The sequence below is a fragment of the Lolium rigidum genome, chromosome 3 (genome assembly GCF_022539505.1).
Source record: "Lolium rigidum isolate FL_2022 chromosome 3, APGP_CSIRO_Lrig_0.1, whole genome shotgun sequence".
Taxonomy (NCBI): domain Eukaryota; kingdom Viridiplantae; phylum Streptophyta; class Magnoliopsida; order Poales; family Poaceae; genus Lolium; species Lolium rigidum.
This window is the reverse complement of record NC_061510.1, coordinates 19783586-19801678: the sequence shown is the minus strand read 5'-3', so window position 1 is coordinate 19801678 and position 18093 is coordinate 19783586. Positions and strand designations below refer to the sequence as shown.

The window sequence follows — 18093 nt, the reverse complement described above, 5'->3', positions numbered from 1 at the left end:
ACCACCACTAGTAATGTTGATGCTTCACATGTTGCTAAACCTCCTACTGTCAATGGTAAAATAATTGGTGTTGGCAATGTTTCTACTCCTAGTACAAAGCGTGCAAAATTGCTTGAAACTGTTGAAACTGTTTGTGATAAAAGTGCTGAAATTTTTCAGAATGCTTGTAGATCATAATGGTTTAGATTTTGATAGTTGTCATATCTCTGAAGTTATTAAGTTCTTGCAAAAACTTGCTAGAAGTCCTAATGCTAGTGCTATAAATTTGGCCTTACAAAACATATTACAAATGCTCTCATTAAAGCTAGAGAAGAGAAATTAAAACTTGAAACTTCTATTCCTAGGAAGTTGAAAGATGGTTGGGACTTGGGAGCCCATCATTAAAATGAAGGTCAATGATTTTGATTGTAATGCTTTATGTGATCTTGGTGCAAATATTTCTGTTATGCCTAAGAAACTCTATGATATGCTTGACTTGCCACCATTTAAAAATTGTTATTTGGATGTTAATCTTGCTAATAATTCTATAAAGAAACCTTTGGGGAGGATTGATAATGTTCACATTACGGTTAACAATAACCTTGTCCCCGTTGATTTTGTTGTCTTGGATATTGAATGAAATGCATCTTGTCTTATTATTTTGGGAAGACCCTTTCTTCGAACTGTTGGTGCTATTATTGATATGAAGGAAGGAAATATTAAGTATCAATTCCCTCTCAAGAAAGGTATGGAACACTTCCCAAGAAAGAGAATGAAGTTGCCTTTTGATTCTATTATTAGAACAAATTATGATCCTGATGCTTCTTCTCTTGATAATACTTGATTTGCACTTTCTGCGCCTAGCTGAAAGGCGTTAAAGAAAAGCACTTCTTGGGAGATAACCCATGATGTTTTTATTTTACTACTGTAGCAACCTCTCCTTATCATATTGTTGTGCCAAGTAAAGTCTTTGATAGTAAAGTTGATACTAGATTTGGATTCCTGCGCAGAAACAGATTTTTACCTGTCAAGAATTTGAGTAGATCTCTCTGTAGGAAACTCGTAAAATGCTGAAAAAATTCATGCGTGATCCTAAGATATGTACGCAACTTTCATTCAATTTGAGCTTTTTCATATGAGCCTGTTAAGTGCCTCTAAAAATTCGTCTTTACGGACTGTTCTGTTTTGACAGATTCTGCCTTTTATTTCACATTGCCTCCTTTACTGTGTTGAGTGGATTTCTTTGTCCCATTAACTTTCAGTAGCCTTGGGTAATGTCCAGAAGTGTTAAGAATGATTGTGTCCTCTCTGAACATGTGAATTTTTGATTATGCACTAACCCTCTAATGAGTTTGTTTTGAGTTTGGTGTGGAGGAAGTTTTCAAGGGTCAAGAGAGGAGGATGATATAATATGATCAAGAAGAGTGAAAAGTCTAAGCTTGGGGATGCCCCCGTGGTTCATCCCTGCATATTTCAAGAAGACTCAAGCATCTAAGCTTGGGGATGCCCAAGGCATCCCCTACTTCATCGACAACTTATCAGGTCACCTCTAGTGAAACTATATTTTTATTCCGTCACATCTTATGTTCTTTACTTGGAGCGTCTGTTTGTTTTTGTTTTTGGTTTTGTTTGAATAAAATCGGATCCTAGCATTCCTTGTGTTGGAGAAAGACACGCTCCGCTTTTTTCATATGAACACTGGTGTTCTTAGCTTTACTCTTAATGTTCGTGGCGAAGGTTGAAAACCGCTTCGTTGATTGCTATTTGGTTGGAAACAGAAAATGTTTCATGTGGTAATTGGTATATGGTCTTGAATAATTTGATACTTGGCAATTGTTTTGAGCTCTCAAATAGATCATGTTTAAGCTCTTGCATCATGTAGTTTAAACCTATTAGTGGAGAACTACCATAGAGCTTGTTGAAATTTGGATTGCATGATTGATCTCTCTATAGTCTAGATATTTTCTGGTAAAAGTGTTTGAACAACAAGGAGACAGTGTAGAGTCTTATAATGCTTGCAATATGTTCTTATGTAAGTTTTGTTGTACCGGTTCATACTTGTGTTTGCTTCAAACAACCTTGCTAGCCAAAGCCTTGTACTGAGAGGAAATGCTTCTCGTTCATCCAAAAGCCTTGAGCCAAAACTCATGCCATTTGTGTCCACCATAACTACCTACTATGTGGTATTTTTCTGCCATTCCAAAGTAAATTGCGTGTGTGCTACCTTTAAAATTTCATTCCTTGTCTTTGTAATACATAGCTCATGGGAAAATAGCTTAAAAACTATTGTGGTATTGAATATGTTGCTTATGTATCTTATTTCTTATAAGTTGCTTGTTGAGCGGTAACCATGTTTCTGGGGACGCCATCAACTGTTACACCTTTGTTGAATATCATGTGAGTTGCTATGCATGTTCGTCTTGTCTGAAGTAAGGGTGATTTATCATGATTAAATGGTTTGAGTATGCATATTTTTAGAGAAGAACATTGGGCCTCCAAACAAAGCCATGTATCATGGTGGAAGTTTTAGCTTGGACATTAATCCTCAATCTCTTATGAGGATATTATCTGTTGTTGAATGCTTAAGCATTAAAAAGAGGAGTCCATTATCTGTTTTCTATGTTGTCCCGGTATGGATGTCCTCAAGTTGAGATCTATCAAAACCGAGAAATCAAATGCGATCTATCTCCTTGGATCTTTGTACAGGTGGCATAGAGGTACCCCTTTGTGACACTTGGTTGAAACATATGTAATGCAATGATAATCCATGGAAATCTGAGCTAATTAGGACAAGGTGCGGGCACTATTGGTATTCGATGCATGAGGCTTGCAACTTATAGGATGTTTTATGCATAACAAATATGAATTATTACTACCGTTGACAAAATTGTTTCCATGTTTTCAAAATAAAAAGCTCTAGCACATGAGTAATCCATGCTTCCCTCTGCGAAGGGCCTTTCTTTTACTTTATGTTGAGTCAGTTTACCTACTTCTTTCTATCTTAGAAGCAAACACTTGTGTCAACTCGTGTGCACTGATTCTTACATGTTTACTTATTGCACTTGTTATATTGCTTTATGTTGACAACTATCCATGAGATATACATGTTACAAGTTGAAAGCAATTGCTGAAACTTAATCATCCTTTGTGTTGCTTCAAAATCTTCTATTAAGAAACTATTGCTTTATGAGTTAACTCTTATGCAAGACTTATTGATGCTTGTCTTGAAAGTACTATTCATGAAAAGTCTTTGCTATATGATTCAGTTGTTTAGTCATTATCTTTACCATTGCTTTGAATCACTTCATTCACTTCATATTCTTTACAATAGTATTGATCAAGATTATGATAGTAGCATGTCACTTCAGAAATTATCTTTGTTATCGTTTACCTACTCGAGGGTGAGTAGGAACTAAGCTTGGGGATGCTTGATACGTCTCAAACGTATCTATAATTTGTTATGTTCCATGCTTGTTATATGACAATACTCACATGTTTTATATACACTTTACATCATTTTGATGCATTTTCCGGCACTAACCTATTAACAAGATGCCGAAGCGCCAGTTCCTGTTTTCTGCTGTTTTTGGTTTCAAAAATCCTACACAAGAAATATTCTCGGAATCGGACGAAACAAAAGCCCACGGTCTTATTTTGCATGGAGCCTTACAGAAGTCCGAAGAGGAGACGAAGAGGGGCGACGAGGCGGCCACACCCTAGGGGGGCGCGGCCCCACCCCTGGGCGCGCCGCCCTATGGGGTGGGCCCCTCGAGCGTCCCCGACTCTGCCCCTTCGCCTATATATTCTCTCTCGTCACGAAAACCCTAGTACCGAGAGCCACGATACGAGAAAAGTTACCGTGACACCGCCGCCGCCAATCCCATCTCGGGGATTCGGGAGATCGCCTCCGGCACCTCGCCGGAGAGGGGAATCATCACCGGAGGGCTCTACATCACCATGCCCGCCTCCGGACTGATGCGTGAGTAGTTCATCCTTGGACTATGGGTCCATAGCAGTAGCTAGATGGTTGTCTTCTCCTCTTGTGCTATCATGTTTAGATCTTGTGAGCTGCCTATCATGATCAAGATCATCTATTTGTAATGCTACATGTTGTGTTTGTTGGGATCCGATGAATATGGAATACTATGTCAAGTTGATTAATTGATCTATCATATATGTGTTGTTTATGTTCTTGCATGCTCTCCGTTGCTAGTAGAGGCTCTGGCCAAGTTGATACTTGTAACTCCAAGAGGGAGTATTTATGCTCGATAGTGGGTTCATTCCTCCATTGAATCCGGGACACTGACAGAAAGTTCTAAGGTTATGGATGTGCTGTTGCCACTAGGGATAAAACATCGATGCTTTGTCTAAGGATATTTGTGTTGATTACATTACGCACGTACTTAATGCAATTGTCTGTTGTTTGCAACTTAATACTGGAAGGGGTGCGGATGCTAACCCGAAAGTGGACTTTTTAGGCATAGATGCATGCTGGATAGCGGTCTATGTTCTTTGTCGTAATGCCCTAAGTAAATCTCATAGTAGTCATCATGATATGTATGTGCATTGTTATGCCCTCTCTATTTGTCAATTGCCCAACTGTAATTTGTTCACCAACATGCTATTTATCTTATTGGAGAGACACCACTAGTGAACTGTGGACCCCGGTCCATTCTTTTACATCTGAAATACAATCTACTGCAATCTCTGTTTTCTGTTGTTCTTCGCAAACAAACATCATTCTCCACACCATAAGTTTAATCCTTTGTTTACAGCAAACCGGTGAGATTGACAACCTCACTGTTAAGTTGGGGCAAATTATTGTGATTGTGTTGTGCAGGTTCCACGTTGGCGCCGGAATCCCTGGTGTTGCGCCGCACTACACTCCTCCACCAACAACCTTCACGTGGCCTTCATCTCCTACTGGTTCGATAACCTTGGTTTCTTTCTGAGGGAAAACTTACTGTTGTGCGCATCACACCTTCCTCTTGGGGTTCCCAACGGACGTGTGCATCACGCGCCATCAACCTTCAATCACGCCCTCTTCCTTGACTAAAGAATGAATGAGTTTCTTTATGTGTCTGCCATTGGCTACACTATAAAAGTATCTCGTATTCGAATCTCCTTCCAGCAAAAATTGGGCTTTAGATCTTTGGTAGCACTTGAGTTCCTCCTCCCTCAGTAGACCCGCTAACGTTGCATTGAGTTGACTTTTAAGATCAATCTCCTGCGTAGTTAACGGTCGTACCTCGGCGAGTGCCTCCAGATCATCTATTTTTGATGATAGGCTGAGTTTCTCTTTCTTTAGTACACCAGTCATGTGCTTGGACCAACCCCCAAGGTATCTACGCGTCGAGCGCAATTTATTATTCCACCTTTGGATTGGGTTGTTCCCAGCAACTGGTTTGTCCCTGATACGTCTCAAACGTATCTATAATTTCTTATGTTCCATGCTACTTTTATGATGATACACACATGTTTTATACACACTTTATGTCATTATTATGCGTTTTCCGGAACTAACCTATTGACAAGATGCCGAAATGCCGCTTCTCGTTTTCTGCTGTTTTTGGTTTCAGAAATCCTAGTAAGGAAATATTCTCGGAATTGGACGAAATCAACGCCCAGCATCTTAGAATTCCACGAAACTTCCAGAACACCCGAGAGCCACCAGAGGAGAGCCAAAGGGGGCCCACACATGGGGCTGGCGCGGCCCAAGGGGGGCGCGCCGCCCTATTGTGTGGCGGCTCCGTACCCCTTACGACTCCGCCTCTTCGCCTATTTAAAGGTCCCTGACCTAAATCTTCGAGACGAAAAAAAGCCACGGTACGAGAAACCTTCCAGAGCCGCCGCCATCGCGAAGCCAAGATCCGGGGACAGGAGTCTCCGTTCCGGCACGCCGCCGGGACGGGGAAGTGCCCCGGAAGGCTTCTCCATCAACACCACCGCTATCTTCATCACCGCTGCTTGTCTCCCATGAGGAGGGAGTAGTTCTCCATCGAGGCTAAGGGCTGTACCGGTAGCTATGTGGTTAATCTCTCTCCTATGTACTTCAATACAATGATCTCATGAGCTGCCTTACATGATTGAGATTTATATGAGCTTTGTATCACTATTAGTCTATGTGCTACTCTTGTGATGTTATTAAAGTAGTCTATTCCTCCTTCACGGTGTAATGGTGACAGTGTGTGCATCGTGTAGTACTTGGCGTAGGTTATGATCATAATCTCTTGTAGATTATGGAGTTAATTATTACTATGATAGTATTGATGTGATTTATTCCCCCTTCATAGTGTAAAGGTGACGAGTGTGTATGCTATGTTAGTACTCGGTTTAAATTGCAAAGATCTATTATGCTCTAAAGGTTACTTAAATATGAATGCCGAATGTTGTGGAGCTTGTTAACTCCGGCATTGAGGTGCTCTTGTAGCCCTACACAACGAATGGTGTTCATTATCAAACAAGAGTATATGTAGCACAAAGGAAGAGAACTTATTTATTATGTGATCAATGTTGAGAGTGTCCACTAGTGAAAGTATGATCCCTAGGCCTTGTTTCCAAATACTGCAATCATCGCTTGTTTCATCGTTTTACTCGCATCTTTACTTCCTGCAATATTACTACCATCAACTGCACGCCTGCAAGCACTTTTTTGGCGCCGTTACTACTGCTCATATTCATTCATACTACTTGTATTTCACTATCTCTTCGCCGAACTAGTGCACCTATACATCTGACAAGTGTATTAGGTGTGTTGGGGACACAAGAGACTTCTTGTATCGTGATTGCAGGGTTGTTTGAGAGGGATATCTTTGACCTCTTCCTCCCTGAGTTCGATAAACCTTGGGTGATCCACTTAAGGGAAACTTGCTGCTGTTCTACAAACATCTGCTCTTGGAGGCCCAACATTGTCTACAAGAATAGAAGCACACGTAGACATCAAGCACTTTTCTGGCGCCGTTGCCGGGGAACGAATCAAGACACTCCATCAAGCCCGTCAACCGCCATCAAACCTCCCACGTCAACCACGCGCCAGTTGTGGACAGCAAGCACTTTTCTGGCGCCGTTGCCGGGGAGGAAAGGTAAAAGGCACTCATAATCCGGTCCCAGGTAACTAAGTACTTTTCTGTTGTCGTTGTGTGTGTGCTCAAAGCTATTTCCTTTAGATCCTGCAATTGCATCTTTTTGTTTCTTGTTAAACACTAGTAAGGCATAATGGAAAAAATCTGTGAGCTTTTTAAACTATTTCCTGAGTCAAGACATGAATGGTTTAATGCGAAAATTAAAAAACCTATAGAACCTTATTTGCATGCTAGTAGTAATATTAGTATGAACGCTTTGAACACCATTGTTGATAATGATATAGAAAATTCTAAGCTTGGGGAGGTCGGTTTTGATGAAAATGATCTCCTATATGCCTCCCATATATGATGATTATAATGATAGTGGTCTTCTGGTGCCGCCTACTATGGAGGATAAAGTTTATTATGATGATACTATACCTCCTATATTTGATGATGAGAATAATATTGATAGCTACTTTGTTGAATTTGCTCCCACTACAACTAATAAAATTGATTATGCTTATGTTGGGAGTAGTAATAATTTTATGCATGAGACTCATGATAAGAATGTTTCATTTGATAGTTATATTATTGAGTTTGTTCATGATGCTACTGAAAATCTTTATGACAGAGGAAAATATGGTTGTAGAAATTTTCGTGTTACTAAAACACCTCTCTTTTTGCTGAAAATCTTGAAGTTACACTTGTTTTATCTTTCTATGCTTGTCGCATTATGCTTCATGAATTTGTTTATTTACAAGATTCCTATTCATAGGAAGTGGGTTAGGCTTAAATTTGTTTTGAATTTGCTTCTTGATGCTCTCTTTTGCTTCAACTCTTATTTCTTGGGAGTGCATCATTAAAACTGCTGAGCCCATCTTAATGGCTATAAAGAAAGCACTTCTTGGGAGATAACCCATGTGTTTATTTTACTACAATACTTTTGTTTTATATTTGAGTCTTGGAAGTTGTTACTACTGTAGCAACCTCTCCTTATCTTTATTTTACTGCATTGTTGTGCCAAGTAAAGTCTTTGATAGCAAGGTTCATACTAGATTTGGATTACTGCGCAGAAACAGATTTCTTGCTATCACGAATTTGGGCAGGGTTCTCTGTAGGTAACTCAGAAAAATCTGCCAATTTACGTGTGTGATCCTCGGATATGTACGCAACTTTCATTCAATTTGAGCATTTTCATCTGAGCAAGTCCAAGTGCCTCTAAAAAATTCGTCTTTACGGATTGTTCTGTTTTTGACAGATTCTGCCTTTTATTTCGCATTGCCTGTTTTGCTATGTTGGATGGATTTCTTTGTTCCATTAACTTCCAAGTAGCTTTGGGCAATGTCCGAAGTGTTAAGAATGATTGTGTTACCTCTGAACATGTGAATTTTTGATTATGCACTAACCCTCTAATGAGTTTGTTTCGAGTTTGGTGTGGAGGAAGTTTTCAAGGGTCAAGAGAGGAGGATGATATACTATGATCAAGAAGAGTGAAAAGTCTAAGCTTGGGGATGCCCCCGTGGTTCATCCCCGCATATTTCAAGAAGACTCAAGCGTCTAAGCTTGGGGATGCCCAAGGCATCCCCTTCTTCATCAACAATTTATCAGGTTTCTTCTCTTGAAACTATATTTTTATTCGGTCACATCTTATGTACTTTACTTGGAGCGTCTGTTTGCTTTTATTTTCGTTTTGTTATTTTTATTCTCTGAATAAATTCATCCTTATGTGGGAGAGAGACACGCTCCGCTTTTTCATATGAACACTGGTGTTCTTAGTTCTATCTTTAATATATGTTCATGGCGGAGTTGAAAACCGCTTCGTTAATTGCTATTTGATTGGAAACAGAAAATGCTTCATGTGGTAATTGGTATAATGCCTTGAATAATTTGATACTTGGCAATTGTTGAGCTCATATGGATCATGTTTAAGCTCTTGCATCATGTACTTTGTACCCATTAATGAAGAACTACATAGAGCTTGTTAAAATTTGGTTTGCATGTTTGGTCTCTAGAGTCTAGATATTTTCTAGTTAAGGTGTTTGAACAACAAGGAGACGATGTAAAGTCTTATAATGCTTACAATATGTTCATATGTGAGTCTTGCTGCACCGTTTTATACTTGAGTTTGCTTCGAACAACCTTGCTAGCCTAAGCCTTGTATTGAGAGGAATTCTTCTCGTGCATCCAAATCCTTGAGCCAAAAACTATGCCATTTGTGTCCACCATACCTACCTACTACATGGTATTTCTCTGCCATTCCAAGCAAATACTTCATGTGCTACCTTTAAACAATTCAAAAGCTATTATCTCTTATTTGTGTCAATGTTTTATAGCTCATGAGGAAGTACGTGGTGTTTATCTTTCGATCTTGTCATTTACTTCGGACAGACCTTCAACAATGGACTAGTGGCTTCATCCGCTTATCCAATAACTTTGCAAAAAGAGCTGGCAATGGGGTTCCCCGCCCCCAATTAATCAACCTTCATTAATAATTCTCTTCACATGTTTTGCTCTGATTCATCAGTAAGCAACTTAATTTTGCAAATAGACACTTCTTCATGGTATGTGATTGTTGGAAGGCACCCGAGGATTCGGTTAGCCATGGCTTGTGAAAGCAAAAGGTTGGGAGGAGTGTCATCTATAAATAATGAAACTAAAATACATGTGTAAACAAAAGAGAAGAGGGATGATCTACCTTGCTCGGTAGAGATAACGTCCTTCATGGGAGCCGCTCTTGAAATTCTGGTTGATAAGGTAGTTAGAGTACCCATTACCATTCGTTGACAACAACAAACACCTCTCAAAACTTTACTTTTATGCTCTCTATATGATTTCAAAACTTAAAAAGCTCTAGCACGTGATTTAATCCCTGCTTCCCTCTGCGAAGGGCCAATCTTTTACTTTATGTTGAGTCAGTTTACCCACATCTTTCTATCTTAGAAGCAAACACTTGTGTCAACTGTGTGCATTGATTCTTACATGTTTACCTATTGCACTTGTTATATTGCTTTATGTTGACAACTATCCATGAGATATACATGTTACAAGTTGAAAGCAATTGCTGAAACTTAATCATCCCTTGTGTTGCTTCAATGCCTTCTACTTTGAATCTATTGCTTTATGAGTTAACTCTTATGCAAGACTTATTGATGCTTGTCTTGAAAGTACTATTCATGAAAAGAATTTGCTATATGATTCAGTTGTTTAGTCATTATCTTTACCATTGCTTTGAATCACTTCATTCATCTCATATGCTTTACAATAGTATGATCAAGATTATGATAGCATGTCACTTAAGAAATTATCTTTGTTATCATTTACCTACTCGAGGGCGAGTAGGAACTAAGCTTGGGGATGCTTGATACGTCTCAAACGTATCTATAATTTCTTATGTTCCATGCTACTTTTATGATGATACACACATGTTTTATACACACTTTATGTCATTTTTATGCGTTTTCCGGAACTAACCTATTGACAAGATGCCGAAGTGTCAGTTCCTGTTTTCTGCTGTTTTTGGTTTCAGAAATCCTAGTAAGAAAATATTCTTGGAATTGGACGAAATCAACGCCCAGCATCTTAGAATTCCACGAAGCTTCCAGAACACCCGAGAGCCACCAGAGGAGAGCCACAGGGGGCCCACACATGGGGCTGGCGCGGCCCAGGGGGGGGCGTGCCGCCCTATTGTGTGGCGGCTCCGTACCCCTTCCGACTCCGCCTCTTCGCCTATTTAAAGGTCCCTGACCTAAATCTTCGAGACGAAAAAAAGCCACGGTACGAGAAACCTTCCAGAGCCGCCGCCATCGCGAAGCCAAGATCTGGGGGACAGGAGTCTCTGTTCCGGCACGCCGCCGGGACGGGGAAGTGCCCCCGGAAGGCTTCTCCATCAACACCACCGCCATCTTCATCACCGCTGCTGTCTCCCATGAGGAGGGAGTAGTTCTCCATCGAGGCTAAGGGCTGTACCGGTAGCTATGTGGTTAATCTCTCTCCTATATACTTCAATACAATGATCTCATGAGCTGCCTTACATGATTGAGATTCATATGAGCTTTGTATCACTATTAGTCTATGTGCTACTCTTGTGATGTTATTAAAGTAGTCTATTCCTCCTTCACGGTGTAATGGTGACAGTGTGTGTATCGTGTAGTACTTGGCGTAGGTTATGATCATAATCTCTTGTAGATTATGGAGTTAATTATTACTATGATAGTATTGATGTGATTTATTCCCCCTTCATAGTGTAAAGGTGACAGTGTGTATGCTATGTTAGTACTCGGTTTAAATTGCAATGATCTATTATGCTCTAAAGGTTACTTAAATATGAATGCCGAATGTTGTGGAGCTTGTTAACTCCGGCATTGAGGTGCTCTTGTAGCCCTACACAACGAATGGTGTTCATTATCAAACAAGAGTATATGTAGCACAAAGGAAGAGAACTTATTTATTATGTGATCAATGTTGAGAGTGTCCACTAGTGAAAGTATGATCCCTAGGCCTTGTTTCCAAATAATGCAATCATCGCTTGTTTACTTGTTTTTACTGCATCTTTACTTCCTGCAATATTACTACCATCAATTGCATGCTCGCAAGCACTTTTTCGGCGCCGTTACTACTGCTCATATTCATTCATACTACTTGTATTTCACTATCTCTTCGCCGAACTAGTGCACCTATACATCTGAAAAGTGTATTAGGTGTGTTGGGGACACAAGAGACTTCTTGTATCGTGATTGCAGGGTTGTTTGAGAGGGATATCTTTGACCTCTTCCTCTCTGAGTTCGATAAACCTTGGGTGATCCACTTAAGGGAAACTTGTTGCTGTTCTACAAACCTCTGCTCTTGGAGGCCCAACACTGTCTACAAGAATAGAAGCACACGTAGACATCAAGCACTTTTCTGGCGCCGTTGCCGGGGAACGGATCAAGACACTCCATCAAGCCCGTCAACCGCCATCAAACCTCCCACGTCAACCACGCGCCAGTTGTGGACAGCAGTCCCATATAAATTTAATCATATCCGAGAACCCCTCCCTTTGTATCCATCCAAGTTCAAATTTGAATTGGCGTCTACAATGAGGTATTGGGTTCCCGGTTGAAAGTAAAATAGACGCATGGTCTGACAAGGCTTCAGTACGTGGCAAAACCCGTACTGAGACTAGGGGAAATTTTAGTTCCCAATCTGAGTCCATCAATACACGGTCTAGCTTCTCGTAAGTAGGCTCTGGGAGGCTATTTGCCCAAGTATATTGTCTCCCAATCATTGAGACCTCCCTTAGATCCAAGCTATCGATGACGGCATTGAATAAGAAGGGCCAATGCGTGTCAAACCTGCCCCTGCTCTTCTCCTAAGGGTATCTTAGCATATTAAAATCGCCCCCGATAATGATGGGGTGCGGATTATCTTTTGCTAGATTCACCAACTCACGAAGAAAAGCAGGTTTAGCAACGTCCTGAGCTGCCCCATAGACGGAAACCAAACTTCAAATGAAATTATCATATTTGTTCCGGATGTGGAGTTTTATATGAAAATCTCCTCCAGAATTATCTAAAATTTCCATAGTAGAAGTTCGGACTCCAACTAGTAGACCACCCGAACGCCCCCGAGGTGGGCGGGATACCCAAGCGAAGTCTTCCCCGCCTGAAAGGCGATTTAGAAAACTTGTTGAGTAATTCCTCTTACCCGTTTCGGATATGGCAATAAAATCAAGACCATGTTCGCTAATGCAATCAGCGATGTGTAAGTGTTTAGCCAAATCTTTAAGACCTCTGTTATTCCTAAACATGCCATTCATTTGAAAACAATAGGAGATTTAGTTGCCTTTGCCTTTTTGTTAGGCCCACCATTTCTTTTAATAGAGGAAGCTCTGGATCTGCGTTCCGCTGCTTTTAGTTCATAACATGAACCCAGCGTCTCATCATCCAAACCAACCTCCGAAACCTCTCCAACTAGATGTGTGAGAAGCTGTCCGTCTGAGACGGAATACACTTCCTCATCATCTTCATTAGAAAGTAAGGTATCATGCTTACTCGAAATCGTAGGAGAGAGTTTAAATCTATTAAACTCCATACGTCTAAGAGCATTAGCCGAAACCGAAATAGCACTAACAGATTTACCCAACGAAACCCCCACATTATTAAGATTCGCATTAATTAGTGGTGTTGGGAAAGTTAGAAAAGATTTAGAACTTTTATTTATACGAGAAGTCGAGGTTTGTCGTCTCCTTGCGTCTCATCGCTCTAGCTAGCGAATCCTCGTCCGACGCCGCAGCCCCGTCTGGGCCGACACCATGGCGCGTACTTCGCCTAGACGGAGTGGTAGCAACCGCCCTAGGCGGAGCCATCGGCCCCTCCAGACGGCCGAGAGATGCACCATCAGCCTTAGGGGAGGCGGGTGAAGAGATGGCGAGATACAAACATCACCCCAGTGTCGTCTGCTGTCATGATGATTCAAGCTCCATGATCTTAGTTGTTGCAACCTGTTGTGTTACTAAAACTATCTGCTGTTGTTTCTTGAACGTGCCAAACTTCTTGTTACAGTTTGCGTTAGTGTCATTAGGTTTTTGTCACGCAGTGGATACTCAATATCGATTATCTGTGAGTGGGTTTCTTGTGGTGCGAGGGCGGCCTCTTTCCCGTTCCCTTCTTTTTGCGTGAGTGTTTTGTGAGTTGCAAAAAAGACTTTGTATTCCCGTTATTCGTTATTCGCAGTAGTGGAAAGGGTAGCCCGTGTGGATTTTTTTTACAGTTATCGGCCCATCAAATTAAAAGTATGTCGGGCCTGCCTATCGAGCAGCAAATTCGATTTAATGCAGTAGCAGAGTGTACGAATCACACATGGACGTGTTATAGCTCTGTCGGAGTGAATAACGAGCAGTCCCGGTACGCTGCCCACCTCCGTGTTCGGATGCACGCGGTGAGCTGTGATCCACTCAAGAGATGCAAAAGCCACCAACAAGGCAACAACCGAGCAATTTCAGCCACTGGCTTCCGCGCTGATTTGATCCCAAGCAAGAAGCAACCCCGGGACTCCTACTCGACAGCCACCCATGGCAACCCCGACGGTCGTCCTGTTGCCCGTGTGGGGCGCTGGCCACCTGATGTCCATGCTCGACGCCGGCAAGCGGCTGCTTGCACGCAGCGATGGCGCCCTGTCGCTCACGGTGCTCGTGATGCAGGCACCGACGGAGAGTAACAGGACCGAGGTCGCCGGCCACATACGCCGGGAAGAGGCATCCGGCCTGGCCATCCGCTTCCACCACCTCCCCGCCGTCGAGCCCCCGACGGACTACGTGGGCATCGAGGAGTTCGTTTCCCGATATGTGCAGCTCCACGCGGACCATGTGAAGGCGGCCATCTCCGCCTTGACGTGCCCGGTGGCCGCGCTCGTCGTCGACTTCTTCTGCACGACGCTGGTCGACGTGTGCCGCGAGCTCGCCGTGCGGGCGTACATGTACTGCACCGCTGGCGCCGCCTTCTACGCGCTCCTCTTGCGCTTGCCGGCGCTCCACGAGGAGGTCCCCGTCGAGTTCGAGGACATGGAAGGCATGGTGGACGTGCCTGGGCTGCCGCCGGTGCCTCCGTCTTCCCTCCCGAATCCGGTGATGGACAAGAAGAATCCGAACTACACATGGTTCGTGTACCACGGCAGGCGTTTCATGGACTTCGACGGCGTCATCATCAACACGGCAACCGAGCTGGAGGACAGCCTTCTTGCCGCCATCGCCGACGGGCGGTGTACGCGTGGAGTCGCTGCACCGGCGGTCTATCCAATAGGCCCCGTGCTCTCCTTGAGCCCGTCAGCGGAGAAGCCCCATGAGAGCGTGCGGTGGCTCGACGCGCAGCCGCCGGCATCCGTTGTGCTGCTCTGCTTCGGCAGCGGAGGCTTCTTCACGGCGACGCAGGCGCACGAGGTAGCCCACGGGCTGGAGCGCAGCGGGCACCGCTTCCTGTGGGTGCTGCGCGGCCCGCCGGCAGCCGGCACGCGACAGCCCTCGGACGCGAACCTCGGGGAGCTGCTGCCGGAGGGGTTCTTGGAGAGGACGAAGGAGAAGGGCCTGGTGTGGCCGACCAAGGCGCCGCAGAAGGAGATACTCGCGCACGCCGCCGTGGGGGGCTTCGTGACGCACTGTGGGTGGAACTCCATCCTGGAGAGCCTGTGGTTCGGGGTGCCGATGGTGCCGTGGCCGCTCTACGCCGAGCAGCACCTCAACGCGTTCACGCTGGTTGCCTACATGGGCGCGGCCGTGGCCATGAAGGTGGACAGGAAGAGGAACAACTTCGTTGAGGCGTCCGAGCTGGAACGAGCCGTGAAGGTGCTCATGGACGGCGACTCCGACGACGGGAGGAAGGCGAGGGAGACTGCCACGGAATTGAAGGCCGTGTGCAGGAAGGCCGTCGAGAAGGGAGGGTCCTCCTACTGTGCGCTTGGCAGACTCTTCGAGGATATTCGGAACCACGGAGAGCGCCCAAATAAGTAAATGTAATCACCAGATATGTAGAGCAGGTGGGAAATGCATTTTCCAAATGTTAAAAAATTCTGAAATAAAAATGACGGGGTACGTATGCATGTTCCATGTGTGTAGAAAGTTTTCGCGGAGAAATCACTTTTTTATTTCAGAATCTAAAAAAGACAAAATATGTCACATATATACTGCTATATAGCCCTGCAAAATTTCACTTTTTTGCCGAGGCAAAATAAAAGGTTTTTTCGTCACGAAACTCATGTCCAGGGCACATGTTTGAGATCACCTTTGCATTCATTTCGTGTTTCGATTTTTAAAACATGTTTTTACATCACAAACGCATTTTTGAAAAAGTGGGTTCACATGCACCCAGGTTCTGAAAAGCCAGTCTCTGGCTTTTTCTTTTTGAACAGGGAGCGGGTCTTGAAGAACCCAGGACATACAAATTCCAGTCAAGCCCATAAAAGAAAGGAAAATTCAAGTCAAACTTGACATTTTACAGCAAGGACCTTGTAGAGAAATATGGAAAAGCAATTGGGTCCCTAGAGCTATTCTCCACCGCAGCACTAGCACAAGCTCCATAGCGAGAGCAACGATGATCCCACCAGGGACAAACCACTTGGGAGATCGACTCTGGACAGCCTCCCACCGGAGCCGAAGACACTCCACAACGGCCCGAGGCCAGGAGGAAGCACATCTAACCGAATTACCAAGGAGGGTCGCCTTTCGACCAGAGCAGAGGCAGCTTGGACCTCACCGGCGCAGGTTCTCTACTGGTGAGCTCCTGAGAAAAGCAGCAACAACCCCGCCACATAGCCAGAGGCCGAGCACCACTCCATCAACCTCCTTTCCCGTCACTTCGATAGCCAGCGGAGGAAGAAAGAGCAGCATCTACCAACCACCCACCACCAGATCTGGAGGTGAGCAAACGAGCTTATTTAGAGGGGAAGGAGTGGCAACACCGGCGGCCGCGCTCGGCTCCATCCTCTGGAGCACCACAACCAACAGAATCACCACCAACCAGCACCTGACACCGCTCGCGAGGTCTGACGATGGGCTTCCCGGCGGCATAACGCCAGACTCCACTAGGGAAAAATAAAACTAGGCCTACTTCTACTCTGTACATCCCAAGTTGCGCATCCTCGTCCACGCCGGCCGGCAACGCCACTGGAGAGGAGAGGGGGGCGAGTTAGGTCTTCTTTTCTGTCTCTCAAGGGGATTGGTGGAGAGGAGAGACCGAGATGAGAGAAAGAGTGTGTCCCATGCTCCATTGTGGCTAGTTCAAGGTTAGCCGAGAAGTACCTTAGTCCTCGACGGTTGATCACTAGCCCCATTTTTTTAATGACTAGAATCCATTGGCTATTAGACCTTTTGTTTTCTTTGATCTTTTTGGGTTTTGCTGCTGATTTTGTGCTCTGGCTATTAGATATTTTACTATTTTTGCGTTTTGGTTGGGCCCTTTTACACCTAGGGTCTTTTTGTTTGTCTTTTTGGTTTTTTTGTAACGTCCTATTTTTGATTCCTTTGTAATTGCATCAGTTATTTTTTTTTTCTTAAATGCAATTGCATATAGTTGTGTAATTGCATATATGTGTATTGGTAACCTATATTGTTTACGTGCAATTGCATGTATATGCGCAATTACACATATGTATGTCTTTTTAAGTGTATTTGCACATATACATGTAATTTCACATATGTGCGCAAGTGCATATACATGTGCGGTTTTAAGGTATCTCCACATGTACGTGTAATTTTATGTCAAAAAATGTATGCATTTTTTTTGCTAGTAGACGCACAATTGCACATGGATCAGTAATTGCATATGTATATATGCAAAAAAAAAATTGTGTACTTGAAATTTTTGCATCCCTTTGAAAAAAAATGTCTAATTAAAAAAATCTCATAAGAAATTAAGGAGGGGACCAAGTGGATAAGATCCAAAGAAAATGTCACTAATATACATCAAGTAGGCTATTTCTCGGTCTATTGATCGAGTGCTAGCCTATTTCTCGGTTGATCGAGCGCTAGCGACATTTTAATAAAACAAGAAGTCAAATTATGTTCTCGTCCTATTACTAAACCAAAATTGCTTGACATTTTCCAACCATTTTGTTCACGGTCTAAAAGTTTAGATAGTTATACTTACACTAGAACTAGTGCTAAGATATTTGACTATACACTTTATCTCTATCGTGATCTTTAGGATACATATATGAATACACGAGTACACATACAATCACATAAATACATATGCATACTCTATATAGTTTGTGTAATTATGAAATTAGTTGAAGGATAACTCTTACTACAACATACAATTTAAGTTTTGTATAAGAAAACTTTGAAGTGATATATATATTATAAATGTATAAATAACAAAATATATTATAATTAATGCTATGTAACATTGTTATAGTTAATTATGGCATCTGAATGATAAAAATGTACCCATAAGGCTATATATAATAAAAATAAGGTAAAGAGTATAAAAGTTTTGCATAATTATATTGTTTTAATTTCCTTGGCCGGCTCTAATATTTATTTCGACCGGATTTGCATTCGTCGTGGCAGGGATGGCAGGCA

The 18093-nt window shown here is 42.8% G+C and overlaps 1 protein-coding gene across 1 annotated transcript; it reads left to right on the top strand.

The window, feature by feature from the left end:
• Nucleotides 1-13900: 13900 nt before the first annotated feature.
• On the top strand, nt 13901-15541 carry LOC124694957 (anthocyanidin 3-O-glucosyltransferase 2-like). The gene has a single exon (XM_047227877.1). It carries the CDS (start codon nt 14092-14094, stop codon nt 15520-15522), a length of 1431 nt encoding a protein of 476 aa, XP_047083833.1. The 5' UTR covers nt 13901-14091; the 3' UTR covers nt 15523-15541.
• The last annotated feature ends 2552 nt before the right edge of the window (nt 15542-18093 follow it).